This window comes from Hypomesus transpacificus, chromosome 19 (genome assembly GCF_021917145.1).
Source record: "Hypomesus transpacificus isolate Combined female chromosome 19, fHypTra1, whole genome shotgun sequence".
NCBI lineage: Eukaryota > Metazoa > Chordata > Actinopteri > Osmeriformes > Osmeridae > Hypomesus > Hypomesus transpacificus.
Window position 1 is genome coordinate 6,893,988 of NC_061078.1, and position 19,288 is coordinate 6,913,275.

Genomic DNA, 19,288 nt, shown 5'->3' on the forward strand with positions numbered 1-19,288 from the left:
CCTGCTCTGACATCTGACAGGATGACTCATCTGTGACATCACAGTGAATCTCGTTTCTACAGCTTATTAATGCAACAGTGACAAAGATCTTGTGTGTGTGTCATTCCAAAAATAACAGTATTTTTCTGCCTGTGTGCCGTGTCGTGCATGTCATGATGGTGCAAAAGAGAGGGATGGAGCAAAGTCACTTACTTTAATGTGTGTCTTTTGCTAATAAGGCTGGCATTTCTCCTCCATTAAGGACAACACACTAACAGGCATATTGATATGAGGGACAGAAACACCAACTCAATTGTTAATAGATTTTAAATTAATTAACTTAATTTCACTGGATAATTACATAAATGGTGTGTGTGTGTGTGTGTGCGTGCATGTGAGAATGTCTATGCGTGGGGTGGGGGGGGAATGTGTGTGTGATCCAAGCAGCACAGGCATAGCAGAGGAGATGACACAGTGTATAGTTTTGAGGCTGAATCATAAGCCATCACTTCACCACTATCTGGCAAGCCTCCATGTGTGAAACTTCTCTCTATTGTTCCATGGGAAGAACCGCTTTGGTGATTCCTTCCCTCTGGGTTATTTTCATCCTCTGATCCTGCTCTGCTCCCCTCAGCCCAGTCTGGCTCCCTCAGCCTCGGCCTGGGACAGGCCTAAATGAAAGCCTTGCCGGCTGCAGCCCATAGCCACCCAGTAATAAGGGAGTATTTATAACCACCCTCAGGGTCACCCAGTCTGCCTGTCTGAGGAGGGTGAGGTTAGGGTTAGGGCGAGGCTGCAGGCCTCCAAACCTCCCCCAATCTCTTAACCTACCCTATTGCCTCCCAAACTCTACCAAAGTGCTCCTAACCTCTCCCTAAGTACTCCAAACCTCCACCAAAATCAACTCAGGCAGCAGTATCCAAACCTCACTTATCACCTCCCAACAAACCTCCCCATTGCTTCCAACCCCTCACATCTCCAACACTGGTCCCCCAAACCTCCCCAAGCTACCTATCATTTCACCCGCCATGTTGACTGGTGGGGGATAGAGTCGGTGCTTTAGGCTTGTGTGTGCAGAGAAGGGATGGGGGTATGGGGTTAGTTTGCAATGAGCCTGTGGTTGAGTGAGACAAAGGGTTCTTCACTTTGGCATTAAGATGAGACTGAGACCCACAACAAACAACAAGCAGAGTAAAGGATAGACTGGAGAGAAATAGATGTGTGGATGTAGAAAGAGGGAGAGAGAGGGGGGAAGGGTAGTATGAGGAAGGAGAAAAAGGAAAACAGCTGGAAGAGAAAGTGGAAGCGCTAAGGGGAGGATAGACTTAAAGACAGGATGATGAAGGGACGGAGAGAGAGAATAGTTGACTTCCCCTGGATTTACACACCATTGCATCATGCACACAGTCCCATATCATATGGAAAGTCTGGTATTGATGGCACGTTCAGGTTTTTACATTACAGAAAAAACACAGTGTGTGTGACTGAGTCTGAAACACTGAGCTGCTGAGGTAGACTGTAGGAGTTTAACTGACGCCCAACCACAATCCTACCACACACCCGACTACCCCTGTGAAGTTTCAAACTAAAAGCTTGTTAAAGTTTATTTTTATTGAGGTTTGGTTTTTATGAGCCTGCTCTTTTGTTCTAAACACAAAAGATGAAATATGAGGCCTGAGTCGTGCGCTGAAATAAGCTGCTGTAGACAGAGGGCACATTATGTCATGTGAAATGATGCCTGTTTATATTTTTTGAGTCAAAAAAAGGTATGGTGTTGAGTATTTTTCAATAAATGTTTCCATCCTAAAATATACCGAATTTAGCCTTGTGTGTTTGTGTGTGTGTGTGTATGTGTGAATATTTGTGCTAGCGTATGTCTTATGATGACAGTGTTGTGCTCCAAGCTAAGCTGCGTCCTGTTGTTTGCTGCTGATTCAGACCAGATAAGAGGGTCAAGATTCAAGACCCTCAGCTCCATCCTTATAATCTCACTAGTCTGATCCTCACACTCATTACTCTCTTTATCACCCTCCCGTCTAGATGTACAGCACTCAACACACACACACACACACACGTATAGTACACACACATATACACACACATGTATATATACACATGTCATACACAAACAAACAAACACTCTCTTTCTTTCTCTGTTTAAATCCCCTGCTAATGCCTGGCTGAGCTGCTTGAAGCCAGAGTGCTTGATGTCTAATCACTGTTCTCTAGAAGTAAAAGGAAACTGGCTGGAGATTGATATACTTTGTCAACATGGTGGATGCTATCCACCACCCTTGTATCGAACATCCTCTCAAAGCCTCAGAGTCCATCTGATTGTCTGTCATTGTTGATAAATGACAAATGATAATCGACACAGACCGCATCACTGTGCCTCACCCTGTCAGGCAGTTATCACTGTTGATCATTGGGATGACAGAAACTGCTTTTTAAATTCAAATTAATCACAGAACTGTTGCTAAACAAAATGAACACTTGAACACAGATAAGCCTCCCTGTCTCCATGTACACATGGGGTATAAAGGTATAGGAGAGTGATTCCATCTGCTTCCACTGACCAGGTTTAAATACAAGAGTGTATCTCCACCTAGAGGACACTTTCAGTACTGCAATATCACCTCCACTGAAGAGTTCAAAGCTGAACTTAAAAATGATGAACACACAGCCTTTAATCAAATAAGTTCAAGTACATTGCACCCATATGTGTATTCATCACCTCTACCAACAAAGATCTCTAGTCTGTCAGATGTTGATTACAGTGTTTTCCCCAAGCCAAACTAATGCCATGGAGAAAAACTAAAGTTTATTTTTTTCATAGCATCAGCCGAGTGAAGCTCGTGTCAGAGGGGACCACCATAATGGACCTGAGCCCAACCAGGTGGGAGTCAGCTGGGAAAGCTCTGTGTCTCTCCATCTGTCCCTCTCTCCACCTCCCGTCAGACACCCCAGAGCAGATGTACTGCCCTGCTTGCATAGCCCCATAGACATCCTATAGTTATATGTATGAACCATCAGAAGCCATTACCGTTATTCAAGAGCCTCATCGCCCCTCTCAGGCACCCCTAAAACCACAGGGAGTTACTGACCGTCTGTCAGAGTGAAGCGCTTCTGGTGTCCTCTACTGGACAACACAGATCCTTGCAGTTGTGGAGTGGCCTCATAAATTGGAGGTAAAATAACTATGGCCTAACAACCAGTAGTGTGGTGGTTGAAGGAGCATATCCACTTATTTTGTCACTGTTTACCCTCTGCTTTATCATCTATAATAGCATTGCCAATTTTTTGTCACAACCACTGCTGCTAAGCGACATTAATCAACCTTTTAAACATTGGTTGGCTCAGAAATTCATAGATTTTAAAACCATTGATGCAACACTAAAACACACACACTTAAGACAAGCTCAATCAGATAATTACCATTTGATCCACTTACAGTGGATAAATAACGAAGATAAAATAATTTCATTTATTTTGAGTTTTGACTGTAGGCCAAACACAAATGAAACGAAACCAAAACCCCTTACAGAACTACCAGAGTTTAACTCCAGCAGATCAAACCCACAAAGGTGTTCATGTCAACATGCTTGTTATGAGAAAAAAAAATTGTAGCAATGTTGTAATCAAGAAATCACAGTGAGAGGAAAAATAATGTAATGAAGTTAATTAACAGACAGACTTTGAAGGGATGACAGCGATGAAGAGGTGGAGATCTCAAGCTGTATTTTGTCTTTTGTGCTTTTGTCAGTTGTATCTCAGCTGTTTCTAAACCATGCTGATGTTTTGCTTGCAATGTACATTTTACTTTTGAGAATCTCGTCTCAACATTAAATGTAAGAACTTTTTGTTACCGTTGTAAAATTCATAGGCTACTACTGTAGCATAGTGGTCTGTTGTGTATTCACTGAAGTGGGCGTTCTATATTCGGCGATAGGATGTAGCCTTCGCTTCAGCTGTAGGGCTTGGTGTTTTATACAACAATCCGACAGAATGGACATTCTGAGCAACTCTGGAACCGTGCGTTTCATCAACTCTACATCCGGGTCTTTTCCCTAGGCAATGGAGGCAGAGCACTTCCGTTCCTTAGGCAAAGTGAAATTAATTCGCCGCACTGTCACACAAAGTAGTACGTCGAATAAACAGGATTTCACATCGATCTCTACCCATAAGCCAAATATAAATGGTCGATTCAAAACACAGATGAAACTCTTCGATCAATTACAGTCGTTGGTGAGTTGTTGTCAAAGTAACGGTCCCTTCTGTTCCCTGCCCCGTTTCGCTCACTCTTGCTGCGCGCATTGATGTACAATGTGCTGAGGTTAGGGGGGTGAATGAGATTGACGAAGAGTTCTTGTTCTGTATCTCAGTTTCTTTCTTTATACTGAAATTAGACAGGGAAAAAATAATCGATAAAATTACATTACGCGTAATGGAGTGTATTTGGTGTTGAAGTGGATACACAAAGGCGCTGGACGTTCTGCGAAGAAGAAGTCCGGTGTTGTTTGTAAATATTTATTTAATAATTTGTGTGAGGAGAGCAGGCTGCAGCTCAAGTGAGTAGAGAGGAGGGTAAGAGCATCTCTTGATCCTTCTCTATTACACCAACTTTCCTCTCTGTAACTCTGTCGTTATTTTCGTTGTAAAATATGTTTACGCGAGACATTTTCAAATCTATATTGAGCTAAACCGTCGCAGAGGAGGTGATTTGTCCATTTATCGTTATTCTAGGAGTTGGGGGATATTTTACAAGTGCTTCGCTATTGGAGGGCATAGGACGTAGTGCGTAAGGGGCTGCTACTAACTTGCGCCCAAGCTTCACGCCTCTATTAGTTACACAATAAAAGCCGATCTCAAAGAAAAATCTGAACATAGGCCTAATGAATCGGACTTATATCCTTTAATAGAATGTGCAATTTACGGTTAGAGCTTGCTTTTGGCTGGATAAAGTAGCCCGTAATGTTTTATATTTTTATGTTTTCAGGCGACATCAAAGGCTTTGTTGCTCGCCCTTCTCTTTTTTCGTATAGGAACGCAGTCTCGCGGCTGAGTGCTTTTCCAGTGTAAAATGGCTCTATTGATGACTGTGATTAAGACAAAAACAACAGTGTTTAGTTTCACTGTAGTTTAGAAAATCTCGCCGTAGGTGCTTGTTCATCGAGAGATAGAGAAGTAAGAGGATTGGTTGCCGTTGAACTTGCGGTTGGATGCACAACTCCAGCTCGCTAATGTAGGCTATGTGGCTATAACCTAACCTACCAGCATCAGGGATAGTGTTCTATGGCTGCGAAGTTTGTCCCCGCATGCCTACATTTTAGAATACAAACCATGCAGAGTATGTCCGTCCGCTACACAGTCGAGAAACTCAAGAGTTTGGATAGACATGCTGACAATGTGGGCCTTTCTTTGGCCAGTGAAAAGTGACTGAAGTCTTGTACTAGTTATTCAACACAACTGCGACTCGCACACGATGAGGGCAGTCTGTGGGCCTTCAATTTCAGATCCTTCCCCAAAATGTCTCATGAAGGACATTTTGTTTCACGGCGCTGTTTACAGTGTATGCGGATGACACACAGCTGAGAGGTCGTGACGTTTAATTTTAAGAAACTTGTCAACATTCTATTTCCTTATCACGACCTGTCTACCATGCTGAGGTTTCCTGTTTTAGCTTTTCTAGCTGGCCAGCCATCACCTACCACAAGGATAAATTATAAATAAAGATGTAATATACATTCATTAGAAAACATCACAGCATGTTATTGTGCAGTGAGTTAGTAGATTCCACAGGTGAAGCTTTACCCTATTGTCTGAAGGGTCAAACTAATGTGCTGTATTAAACAACCCTTATAAAACGGTTGTCATGGAGTTCTTGCCCACCTGCCAATCATTGTTTCATAGAATCATAAAACCCATGTGTGAACACAGATTAATCATAACTGTTAGAATGAAATCTTGAGTCAGGGAATAAACTGCTGTGAAATGCAGGCCATGTCTCATTCTTTAAAAAATCTCTTTCCTTAATTTCTCTCTTTTTTGCCTCTTACTCTTTTTCTCCCTCACACTCTTTCTCCTGTCTCTCCCATCATCCAGCTGGAACCCACTCTAGGCTTCTTGGATGGTGTTCAAAACCGAAGACTGTGTGAAGGTAAAACAATTGTGTGTGTGTTTGTGCTTAGGTTACCAACCGTTCTGTAAAATACAGAATAAACCCATAATTGGAAACTTAAAGCCGTGTCCCATATTGAACTGATACAGGACGCTCTTTGTTCCTTTTATTTGAGAATCAATTGAGTACAAATCTATGGAGAGAAGCATTGCAGGTTAGACTAATACGACTGGGCAATTTGATAGCAGGAAACCCTTGTTCTGTCTCAGCATGTCTGTCATGTTATGTTCCACTACCCAAACAGAGGCTGTGACTCCCCTCCCCACATGCCTAATTTCCATTTCAGGAAGTTGGCAACCCTAGTGTGTACATGTGTGTGTACTGATGAGTCTCTGTCCCCCTAGGCTGAGAGAGCTCCTGGTCTGAGCTCCAGTCAGAAGGGCTTCATGATGGAGCTCCAGGACCTCCAGGATGCACTGAAGATGGAGATACAAGTTCACCAGGTATGTTCTTTTCTAGATAAAGGCTCATCAGGTGGGTTCTCCTCTAGATACAGGTTCACCAGGTGGACTGTCCTCTAGGCCCCTTTTTGTGGGTGTCACAACCCTCTTCCTGGAAATACTTCCTCCTGTAGGTTTCCACTCCAAGCCTTTTCTTGGGGAGCCCACTGTCCAGTAGGTTTGAACTCCAACCATAGCTGGCTAGAAAGAGGGATCATGCACTTCACCACTATAGTTAACATTTAAGACAAACCCCCAATAGTTTATCTTTCTTGGAACAGAAGAGCCCTGTACCAGATAGCGATTCCAGTCTGGTCTGTACATTTGGAAATTGTGCCTCTGCTCTGATGCTGCAGTACTGGCTGCTGCTTAAAGAGGGTGCTGTGACACAGCCTGTAAACTGTAGCTATCGGTCCACAAGGGTGAAAGAGGGAGAAAAAAAACTTGAAAAACATTAGATAGATTTCCTATATATAGCTTAAATGCATGTGTGTAAACAACCCTATAGTTCAAGGCTGCTATGTTACTAATGTGTGTTGTAGTGTGTGTGTGTGTACACAGCCATAGTTATTGTGCTTCCTTACTCTCTGTGTCTGTTTTAGAAACTGGTGGCCCAGATGAAGCAGGATCCTCAGGTGAGAGAAATCTTGAATTAAAACAACAACTGTTTATAGCATGTCTAAATGTAGAGGACAGCTAACTCCGTCTAGCTATTAACCAAACTATCTCCCGCAACTCTGACCTGCAAATGAGATACTGATCACATACTAATTCGTTTTCCCGTCTGTGTGCAGAACACTGAACTAAAGAAACAGCTGCATGAACTCCAGACCAAGATCACAACACTAAGTGACAAACAGGTAAAGACAAAAACCAAGATGTGTGTGAATGTGTTTGAATGTCTGTGTATTTGTGTGCCAGCAAGCAAACATACACATGTTGGTCTGTGTACGCTAGCAAGAGAATGTGTGTGTATTTGTGTATGTGTGCTGGCAATGGAATGCAAACGTTTGAATGTGTATTTGTACTAGCAGATATACATGTATATATGGGTGTATATCTTGTATATGTATACCATGTGCATCTATGTGAGTGTACCTGCTCCTTTAGCTGTGTGTAGTGTAGAGAGAGAGACAGGGCGAGGGAGAAAGAGACGGGGAGAGAGAGACAGGGCGAAGGAGAGAGAGACAGGGCGAAGGAGAGAGAGACAGGGTGAAGGAGAGAGAGACATGGCGAGGGAGAGAGAGACAGGGGGAGAGAGAGAAAGGGCGAAGGAGAGAGAGAGACAGGGCAAAGGAGAAAGAGAGACAGGGCAAGGGAGAGAGAGAGAGGGCGAGGAAGACAGAGACAGGGAGAAGGAGAGCAAGTATGCACAAGAGACATTGGGGTATTGCAGCCACATAGTCAGTACAAGGTTTGTTCTGAGGGTGTCGTGGATCTGTCCAGTTGGAGAGGAAGAACAGTGGAACATGTTAATGTGTGTCTGGGACAGGTCATTCCCAACCACAGTGAGTAGACAGGGTTACCAGGTCAGTCAAAAACCAACCACAGTGAGTAGACAGGGTTGCCAGGTTTATCAGAATTGTCCAGCTTAATGGACCCTCAAAAGCCAGTCCACAAAGGACCAAAAAAACGTTTTTTTTCTGAGAACCCCAGCTGTAGTTGAAATATTATCAACTTGGTAGTCAACCTGCTGCAAGTCAATAAACATGTTGATGTGGTTGCATTCTACTGCTGTTTAAATATGTTGTCATACTGCTGCAATACACAGTATATATAATACAGCTGTACGGGTATGTATAGTGTTACTGAAACTGTTACACTGGTTTTATTATAACAAACTATTTATACACTTTTGAGGGATAAAATGAACAGACCACTTTAAACCTGGTGCTTCAGTGGCAGTTTGAGAAAGATGGAGCAAAATAGATAGAGAGAGAGAGAGAGAGAGAGAGAGAGAGAGAGAGAGAGAGAGAGAGAGAGAGAGAGAGAGAGAGAGAAATGTCATGGACTGGAGAGGAGTAGCGAGAGAGAAAGGGGCTGTAAACGGAGAGAGAAAGAGGGGGGCTTGAGAGAAATAGAGGGGAGGGTTAGAGTGAGAGGAACGATGGGGAGAGAGAGAAGAGAATGAGTGAAGAGAGGGGGAGGAGTGGGAGAGAGACTGGGGGGGGGGGTGGAGAGACGAGATGAGGCGGCGAGAGGGAGAGGTAGCAGCATGAGACTTGAGGATGGAGACATGAAGAGAGGGGAGGGGGAAGAGAGAAAGGAGGGGTGGAGAGAAGGAGTGAGGAAGTGAAGGATAAGAAGAGAGGAGGCACATAGCAGCATGAGGCTGTATGAGAGTGGAAGCAGTGTGAGAGGAATATCAATCAGAACAGCTCAGCTGTTTGACAAGCCAGTCCAGGATGAGAAGGGACCACATGGAGAAACTTCTCCCATCCTATAGGCTGCAGGGCCGCAGCCTGCTGCCCCAGATGTCAACCAGTAGGTTTAGTCTGTTTCAATAACGAAATTTTGAGAGCAGGAGTGAAAGAGAATGATAGGAGAGAGCAGATTCAGGGCAGGAGGAAGGGAAGGAGGGAGGGAGGACAGAAGGGTAGAGGGATTGACAGACTCATCTAAGGAAGGCTGAAGGCTCTAACCAGGAGGGTGAAGGAGGGGGTTCATTTATGTGGACAGCTGTACAGAGAGGAACTGTAAGGGTTGAGGGATATGAATACAATATGAGAGGTTCCTGCTGAGTCCTGGATGATACTCCCAGTCTGCCTGTCAGAAGGCCTTACTGCACTGCCTGCCTGCCTGCTTGTCTATCTGCCTGTCTATCTGCCTGTCTATCTGCCTGCCTGTCTGTCTATCTGCCTGTCTATCTGCCTGCCTGTCTGTCTGCCTGTCTATCTGCCTGCCTGTCTGTTTATCTGCCTGTCTATCTGCCTGCCTGTCTGTCTGCCTGTCTGTCTGCCTGCCCGTCTGTCTTTCCGTCTGCCTTGGGGACTGTCTGGCTGGCTGCCTGGACCTGACATGCTAATAGTAGGTGCTGCCGTGTGTGTGTGTGTGTGTGTGTATGTATGTGTGTGTGTGTGTGTGTGTTTTTGAGCGATATAGACAAAGGGAGAGAGTTAGCGTGTGTGTGTCCACTTGGCAGTATGCATCATGATGGTGATGAGTAGTGATTTGTCCATCATCAGGGTGATGTCACGCGAAGTAGATAGGAAGGACTGGCTACATCCCTCCCCTATTGGCCAGTCCAGAGCACCACATGCATATGCATGAATGGCCTTGCCAAGTCAAAGAGAAATCATTGGAATACGTTTGCACTAAACATAGAGTTCTATGTACAATTATCCTGTTAGAGCTTTCAGAGGCAGCACACATTAAAAGGCTGGATGAAAGTGTGAGTGTATAATACACAAGATAAACAGGAAGCTTGCCAGAAGAAAATATAGCACATGACCATTCCAATCCCTGTGCTTGTTAGATATTCATGCATATTTGTGAGTGTGTGTGTGTGGATGTGTTGGTTGACATAAAGTATTTAGTCTATGGAACGCCTCTGGAAGTCTGACGTTCCGTCTAGTCTCCAGTGGGGGAAGCTCTTACTTCTCTCCCGAACAGGATGTGTAGACCTGTCTGTTTCTCTGTCACTGACTCCACCTTTCTGTCTGTCTCTCTGTTGCCATTCTGTCCATGTCTGCTGTGTAGAAGAAGGTTGTGGAGCAGCTAAGGAAAGACCTGCTAGTGAAACAGGACCAGACGGACCTCCAAACCCAGACACAGCTTGCAAGCCAGCTGCAGTCCCAGGCCCAGGCCCAGTTCCCTCTCCAGCTGGAAGTCCAGGTCCAGTCCCAGCCTCAGCTCCTCCCCCAGCCCCAGCACCCCATTCAGCCTGGGAGTAGGGCTTCTGGGCTGCCACCCCTTCATACCCCGCCCTCCCTGCCCTCACCCGACAACCTCAGCTCACTACAGGTACGCACAAACACCCATGTATTCATATGAAACATATGAAAGGCACATACAGGTTGTGCAACCAAAATATAATAGTTGTTATCGTGACCCTGAGTGATCTCTCCTCTCTTGATCAGAGCACGTTGCCAGGTTCTCCCATCCCCTCCTCCAAGTCTCTACCTCTGCTGCTCTCTGCCATCCCATCCCCACGGCCTTCAGTTGCCATGGTTACCACCCTCAGCCACACCCCCAAGCCTGGTGCCACTCACCCTGACTCCAACTCCCAGAATGCACCAGTCAGCCTTCAGGCTACCTGCCCGTTGACCAATCAGGGGCTGGAGGCGGTGCGACTAGTTACCAAGAGCACTGTTGTGGTGAGTATGTCACTTATAACCCCTAGTACAAGATTGAGAAATGTTTGTGTGGGTGTGCATGCGTGCATGTTTTTGGGAAGATTACCATCCAATAATGTAATGTATCTAATAAGGCTGATGTCATCCCAGGTGCACACTAGCCAGCCAATCAGAGTTCCCCAGTTTGTCCCTCCCAGATTGGCTCCTCGACCTGCCTGTCAACCTCAGGTGATTCCCTCTCCTCCTCTGCTCCGCTCACTCCTGCTGTACTCTACTTAACTCTACTGCCCTCTCCTCTCCGTTGTTAAGTTTGATGTTTCTGCGTGTGTTGATATTGTTGCACTCTCCTCCTCGGTGTCTTTCTCCTAACTCATCCCTCTGCTCTCTCTACCAGGTACGGCCCAGACCAGCCCAGCCGGTCCTCCAGGCTCCTCCCCCCATGCTAGCACCGCCCCAGCTGCCTCCACGACCAATCCTGCTGGCAAATCAGCTCACAGCTTCGTCTCTGCCGCCAAGCCCCACCCCCATCCGGCAGGTGCGCATCCTTAACGGCCAATCCTGCTCTAGCCCAGCCCCCGGCATCATCATCACACCCTTAGCCACGCCCCCTACACACTTGAGCAGCAGCCACAGCCCGGCCTCCAAGGTGAGTGAGTGACTGGTAGATCTCATTAGATGTCATGCTGATCTGCAGGAATCACTTCAGGACATTTACTTGACAGAATGGCATTTCTTGTGATAAATACCTGTGAGTGTCATCTCTCCCCTCCACCCAGACTGTGAAAGCCAAGACCGGTGATATAAAGTCCACCTCCAGCAAACACCCCTCTCCCTCCCCCTCTCCACACTCCCCCACCACTCGCGGCACCCCCCCTCCCAGGACCCCCCCCAGGACCAAGCAGGAGGAGAGCCCTCAGGTGAGCTTACATTGGAGCGATGGCTTGTAGAATCACAGGACTGTTCATGAAATACATGAGTAAGACGATTCGACTTTCTCTCGCACCACAGTCTCATGTCCCCACCCTGTCTCTCTTGCTCCTTGTGTCTATCCTTTTCTCTCTCATGGCCTCTCTCTACCCATCCCCACCTGTCTTTCCACTCTACAGAAATTAGCCTTCATGGTTTCTCTGGGCCTGGTGACATATGACCATCTGGAGGGTACGTACACTGTGTGTGTGTTTGTGTGTGTGCGTGTACTTAGGTGTGTGTAAGTATGTCTCCTAACTGATCCTTGTTATGTGCAGAGATCCAGAGTCGCAGGCAGGAGAGGAAGAGGAGGACAACAGCTAACCCTGTCTACAGCGGAGCAGTCTTTGAACCCGAGGTTCGTGTGGATGTTTGTGCATATGAGTGTATGTGTGTGTGTGTGTGTGAGTGTGTGCAGAGAGCGGTGCAGTGAAACAACACTAGCTCAGTGTGCTGTGTGTGCTTATTGCAGCGTAAGAAGAACACCCTGCTCTACCTTAACTCTCCACTACACCAGCCCAACAGGAAGAGAGGTCAGTATCTACTCTCTGCCCTGGCAGCACACCATCATCGTCCCACACTGCTGAGCTTCATCCTCTCTGCTGCTCTCAAACCCCTGCAGTCAGGTAGCATATCTGACTGGCCAGAGGGACTTCCTGATTTGGTCAGATAGGCTTTCCCAGTCTGTTCTGATTGGTTAGAGTGTCTTTGTGCCTTATTATGTTTGGCTATATGTGGCGATAGCTGAAAGCCCGTCTGTTTGGCAGTTGCTGGCACTGTATGGCTAGAAGCCCTCATGGTAAAGGAGCCAGAGAGAAAGAATACTCTCAACCCTAACTCAGAGCTTAATGTTGTAATACTTCATCACCATGGAGGTATTAAGCTTTGATTTTTCCGTCGGCTCTCCCCCCTCATCTTCCTCCTCCTCTCCCTCCTTCTTGTCTTTTCTCCTCCTTCTCTCCTCCTCTTCTTCCTTTTCTTTTCCCTCCTCCTTCATGCTCACTGTGTACTAACTCTGTCTGTGCTCCTCCTCTTCCTGCGCCACTAGCCAATGAGGATCCATTATCCGAGGTATGTCAGAGGAAGTCCTTTTTATTTCCTTGTTTTGTCTTGTTTTGTGTTTTTGTCGTGTCTCATCTCACCCAGGTCGCCCCCCCAAACACAGCAGCATGGTGGAGCTGAGTCCTCACCCCCCCGGCTGCCTCCCCCCTCCCTCCCCCATTCTCCACCGGCCTGCACCCCCCCTCACCCCCCCTCTGCCAGGCCCAGGCCCTGGGGATGTAAGTAGCTGTGGATCAGTCCACTGTACCTGCAGGACCGAGGGTGTACCCCTGTCCGTACCACCCCCCACAGAGGTCTCTCCCAAAGACCTTAACAGCCCAGTTCCCCCTGCAGAATGGAACAGGCCACATCATCAGACCCATTCATTCATGTATCCATTCATTCATTTACGTGTGTAACTGTATGTATCTGTGTTAATCCATGAGCTTACAAAGAGAACAGTCCAACACACACACATACACTGTATGGAAATGATAAATCAAGGTAGTATGAGAGTGGGTGTGTTCTACAGTCAGTAGGGTTAGCACAAAACAAACTCAACTTTGAGTGGTTAGGTTACAGTATTTAGATTTCAGATCGACTGGGAGCAAAGCAGTATACTGCTTTCTGATTGGCTCTGAGCCACTGAGCTCTGATTGGTTGATGGGTGGTTCTTCCTGACAGGCAGACGTGCACGAGGACTTGTGTGCCGTGTGCCGGCGCAGCGGGCAGCTGCTCATGTGTGACACGTGCTCACGCGTGTACCACCTGGACTGCCTGGCTCCGCCCCTGAAAACTGTTCCCAGGGGCATGTGGATGTGCCCCTCATGTCAGGATCAGGTAACACTGTTACACACACACGCACACACAGCTACGCGCAAGCACTTGTGTCTCAGTTCGAGCTATTGTTGACAGGAACACATCACTGTTCTGAACTTTGTAAGCTCGGTCTCCTATGCGTTTGAACACACAAGCCATTCACACACTATGGCTCATATGTATGACATCATCACTGTTGGACATGATGCATGCTCTTACCATCATCCCGATGTTGCCTGTTTGTTGAGTGTCTGTCTGGGCTTTAACAGGCTATGATGCAACACTGTTTAGGTTCATTTTCTTATTGACATGTCTGCCATACTGTACAAATAATAACATTCTATTCCTCAGCCATAAATTTGCATATTTCTCTTTAATATTATGGCGTCAACATTTTAACGATAATTTTTTTTACCTGTAACTAAATGCAGCCAAATGAAGTGTAACTAAAAACATGGGAAACGGACATGAGCTGCTAACTAAGTCCTGCTAACATCTGTCCTGTTTCAATTTGTTCTGTCCTTTAAATTTCATGTCACTTCCTGTCTAGATGCTAGATAAAGAGGACGCCATGGAGTGGCCTGGAACTTTGGCCATTGTTCACTCCTACATCGCCTACAAAGCAGGTAAGAATCAGACCCGGCTTGTCATATTACATGTGACACAGATATTTTAAGTGAGTAACACTACAAGGGACAGATGCTACATTTGACTTGTGATATTTTTAGTTTTATGTGGCATATGTTGACATACTGACCTTTTCTCTTTCTATCGCTCACTTGAACATGTCTATCTGTTCCTCTGTTTATGTTCCTCTCTCTCACAACCCCCCGGTAGCTAAAGAGGAGGAGAAGCAGAGGCAGGTGCAGTGGGCCAGGGACCTGAGGCAGGAGAGAGAGCAGCTGGAGACCAGGGTCAAGCAACTCAACATCTCCATCACGGTACGGGTAGCTGAAGTGCTTGGATAAGATGCAGACTTTGGCTGTCTCCCCCCTGAGCTAAGACCTTATCCTCTGTCTGTCCCCCTCTCTGTGTGTGTGTGTGTGTGTTTGTTACAGAGGTGTATGGAGAGTAAGAACAGCGTGCTGAGTCGTCAGAGGAGCATGCAGACATCCCTGGAGAAGGTCAAAGGTTTACTCTGCCTCATAAAGGGCCTTAAGCCCCTTTCCCCTCCCCAGACCACACTCCCACCACCAGAGGACCCTACCAATGAAGGAACAGGCTGTGTAAGCATTGACCCCAAGGAACCCACCGCTGAGGAGCTAGGTGACACACAGAACAACGACATCACAGAGAACAACGACATCACAGAGAACAACGACATCACAGAGAACAACAACATCACAGAGAGCAACAGTGTCACAGTCAACAGCAACAACGTCACAGAGAACAGCAACAACTTCACAGAGAACAACAACGCTGTCACAGAGAACAACAACGACGTCACAGAATACAACAATGACATCACGGAGAACAGCAATGTCACAGAGAACAACAATGACATCACGGAGAACAACAATGACATCACAGAGAACGATGACGTCGCAGAGAACAACGACATCACAGAGAACAACAAAGACGTCACAGAGAACATAAACGCCCGCAGCAGAAGCAGCCCAGACGAGCAGAGGAGTCCACACCAGGGAGCCACTGCTGCTCCGGCGGCGGAGGAGGAGAAGGAGGAGGAGGAGAGGAAGGAAGAGGAAAAGAAAGTAGTGGAGCACAAACAGGAGGAGGTGAAACTGGAGGAGGAGAGGTCGGAGGTGCAACATGAAAAGGAGGCCAAGAAGTCTAACAATAACATAGTAAACAACAATAAGATCAACAACCTGAACAGTAGAGCCACTGAAATCAACAAGAAGGAGGGGGAGGAAGACGAGGAGGAAACAACAGAAAGAGAGACAGAAGAAGAGGGCCAGGAGATGGAGGATATAACAAAGTTGGGGCAGGAGGGGGGTGACAAGGATGAAGAGGCAAAGGAGGACAATAAGGATGTGAGGGGAGAGGAGGAGGAGGAAGAGGAAAAGGAGAACAAAAGGGAAGAAGTGAGGGGAGAGGAGGAGGAAGAGGGAAAGGAGAAGCAGGAGGAGATGACAAAGGAAGAGACGGAGAAGGAGGAGGCAGAGAGTCTGAAAGAGAATGGAAATGAGAGCAATGGAAAAGAGGATGAGGAAGAAAAGGAGGAGAGGATGGAGGAGGAGAGTGTGGAGGACGAGCAGACAGAGAGACTCAGCAGCCTCAGTAAAGTTTCAGACCCGCCCCTGACTCTGGCCCCGCCCCCTGTGGGTGTTAAAGAATAACAGCCTGCACCCCTGGTATAGGAACCAGGACCGCAGGAGAAAGAGAGAGCGAGGGATAGAGAATGAAGAAGAGAGCGCGGGAGGAGAAGTATCCTGTTCCCAAAGTTGCCCATCATTGTATTCATCCTAACCCTACATATCTGTGTTTGGTGGTCATTATTGTAGTAGCTTATTTTTGGTTCCAGAGAGAGGCCATTGGCATCGGACTGAAAGATGATGGGTGGAAAGACAAGTAGAGATAGAGGGAAGAGATGAGGTACAGTATATTACTTAGGGGCCAGTGGTCTGCCCACCCCAGTTCAGGCTGCATGGTCTGACTGACTGACTGACTGACTGACTGATGACAAAACAGTAATAACCATCCCACCAGCGTGTGCCTGAAGCAGTTGCCACAGCGCCCCCAGTGGCGGGAGGTCTCCGGACACACCCAGAGCCTCCCCTCACAACCACCCGACACTATCACCCACACACACCCGAGAAGCAGGAAACAGGCTGGAGTTACGAGGCGCCCCAGAACACCATGTCTGGTTTTCTGCAGTATTAGCCAATAGAGGGAAGTATTACCTGATGAACATGGCCTGCACCCAATCACACTTACTGTCTTACAATAGTTCTCACCTACAACACCCAATACCTGGCCTATCAGAGGATATAGTTTAAATGAGCAAGAGAAACAACAGATATGCTCTAAGAAGAGGAGGAGTGGGAGAGGGACGGAGGAGAAGAGGTGTCTTTCTCCCTCCTTGAGAGCTGTCATCTGAGGGAGTCTGCCCACATTCAGGTCTTCCTCCTTTCACAGACGTTTAGATTCACTAGATCACATGATCATACATGTTTGTTAGTCTCTTTTATATCAGTTTGGTTGATAATCCATGTGTTATATGACACTGTTAATAGGTATGTGTTATAGGAGAAGACGTGAGTTCTGTCTGTTTAGTTCTGAACTGCCAAATGCTATTATGTCCAAATACAGCAGGGAAACGGTTGGTTTTCTTATTCCATGTAGAGAGGAGAGTCTGATCCAGGGGTCTAGACCTTAGAAAAGGTTTGCTTCCTGCCCTCCCTGGTCAAACAAAGGGCCTAGGTGAAAGTATGTGTCATGAAGATCTGAGATCTCAGCTCATTAGCTTGTCAAATCCCTACGTCAAAAGCACAACCCTGTTAATCTCTTGATGCTATATATGCAGTTCATTGTCCAACAGGAGTAGTTGGGGTGAGGGTAGTATTAGCCTCTGTAGTTCAGTTCTGTGTTCCTGTAGATGTACCAACATATCATGTCTTAAAGACCCAATGTGATGTGGTGTTATAATGTGTCGAGGTGCACCAGATGGTGCAGGCCAGGGTTTAGAACTTTTCCGAAGGTCCCACAAGGTTCTAGAAAGTTTCGGAGAGCAGTGAAGTCTTGTCTTTTCTCTGTAACTGTAGATAGCAATCATCAACGATCTCATGGCTCACCTCAGCACTCCCTCCCTACCTGTAACTATGACAATGGTCGCTTCAGACTTAAAATGAGTTGGTTACAAGGCTCATCATTGGATGATTATAGCCTGAAAATGATGAAGTGATTCAGAAAGCACAAGATACTTTTGAAAATGCAATTTGGATTGCACCTACACAGAGATCAAAGGGAGCCTGGGTGTGTGTGTGATTATGGTCTAGTAGAGTGTGCTGTGTTCAGACCCACCCTCCCCGCATCTATAGAACTCTCTCTGTTCTGCTGACTGCCTTAACAAACCCTGTCCGACCATTATCAACCTGTGTTTGTTGTAACATTGGTCATTTAAAGTGTCTGCAAGAAGTATTTGTCTGTTTGTGATGATGTAACAATTCAGGAACTGTTTGTTGTTTTTCTCTCAGAACTGATGTGATTGGCTGAAATGTGAATAGTTATTTTCTGATTTGTCAGTGCTCAGCTGTATGTCATCATGACGTTTGCCTAGCTATGAAACTAACAAAAGAAATTGGAATTAGGATGATTTATGTCAACAAAGCTGTTGACTAGCTGTTGACATTCTAAAACAGGTCATTCTAGAACCAGTTATTGTCCAGCAGGTCTGTTTAGAATCTAGTTTTCTAAAACAGGCCATTCTGGAAACTTCTGAATATTTTTTCAAGGCCCTTAACAGTGTTATGTCCTTAGTCGTGTCCTGGCTGTTGTCAAGGGTGACGGCCATCAAGACATCTACATATAAGGAGATGTTTCTGCCTTTATGTTACTGTGTCCAGAACATTCCAGTGTGTCCCTATGCGTGTTCTGTAGAGGATAATGCCCCGAGCTCCACAACCATCTGTTCACAAAACACCTCATGTTGTCACCTTCATCCTCACCTTCATCATCATTCTCTTCCTGCCTTCGCTGTCTTATGGACTCTCTCTGACTCGCTGGGTCCTCAGTGCCTCAGTAAAGATGTGTGCGTGCGTGTGTGTGCGTGTGCGTGTGCGTGTGTGTGTGTGAGATGAGACTTGAGGAGTGACGACATGGCATGGTTAGCAGCAGTACTGTGTAACGTCTGTCTTCTGTGCTGTGGAACTGTTAGACAGCATTATTGTTTTTGGGCCACGTATGAATATTAGTTTTTGTTTTACACACCCAAAGAATAACCCCAAGTAAAAAGCCTTTCACTTTCAATTATAATACAGTACCACCAGCTATATGGATGTTATAATAGATCACCTCATGCTTCAGATCTCCAGTTTCTTCACAGCCATCCATCTTGTTAACAGTGTGTTACAGTGTACTAGATCTGCATACAGTTCTAGTTGAGGGGAGGCAGCCTTCCTCTTCTCAACAAAGTTTCATCATCATCGTCTTCATCATCTCAGACGAGCAGCGTGTCAAGTCAGACGGCGCTCAGTCTCCTATAACACCATATCCTGCTTCATGCTGGCTAAGTATCGGAAACAGACATCATCTCCCCGGATGGTTACGTTGTGTTGCCATCTCGCCATCCATTCGTTTCTCAATCCCTCCATCCGTCTGTGGCTTGTGGAACACAGCATGTGGAAGCCTGTGTTACTCCTCATCAGGGGGACTGTGTCCGGTGTCGGTTCAGATGGGCCCTTGTCCCATCTGCTGGCGATGCTGTCGGGTCGCACCCCCAGGACATGTCAACTGGTCTGGAACACCTAAACAGTTTATTACACAACACTTGTAAGATGGACTGTCAACTGTATTTTTTCACAATTATTTCTAGAGGGTTCTGAAAACGTTGGATTATTTTGACAACGGTTTTGTTTACTGGTCCTTTTTTTGTTGCCTTTGAGACCTAC

At 46.3% G+C, this 19,288-nt stretch overlaps 1 protein-coding gene across 1 annotated transcript; it reads left to right on the forward strand.

Moving 5' to 3' along the window:
• Positions 1 to 4,591: 4,591 nt before the first annotated feature.
• phf21aa (PHD finger protein 21Aa) lies at positions 4,592 to 19,148 on the forward strand. The gene is made up of 19 exons (XM_047042353.1): positions 4,592 to 5,574; positions 6,082 to 6,136; positions 6,502 to 6,600; positions 7,200 to 7,232; positions 7,392 to 7,457; positions 10,297 to 10,560; positions 10,677 to 10,913; positions 11,043 to 11,120; positions 11,287 to 11,538; positions 11,669 to 11,809; positions 11,999 to 12,050; positions 12,137 to 12,216; positions 12,331 to 12,391; positions 13,005 to 13,138; positions 13,584 to 13,739; positions 14,269 to 14,344; positions 14,556 to 14,659; positions 14,777 to 15,845; positions 19,072 to 19,148. The coding sequence occupies exons 2-19, from the start codon at positions 6,107 to 6,109 to the stop codon at positions 19,146 to 19,148; spliced, it is 3,009 nt and encodes a 1,002-aa protein (XP_046898309.1). The 5' UTR covers positions 4,592 to 5,574; positions 6,082 to 6,106.
• Positions 19,149 to 19,288: the final 140 nt, after the last annotated feature.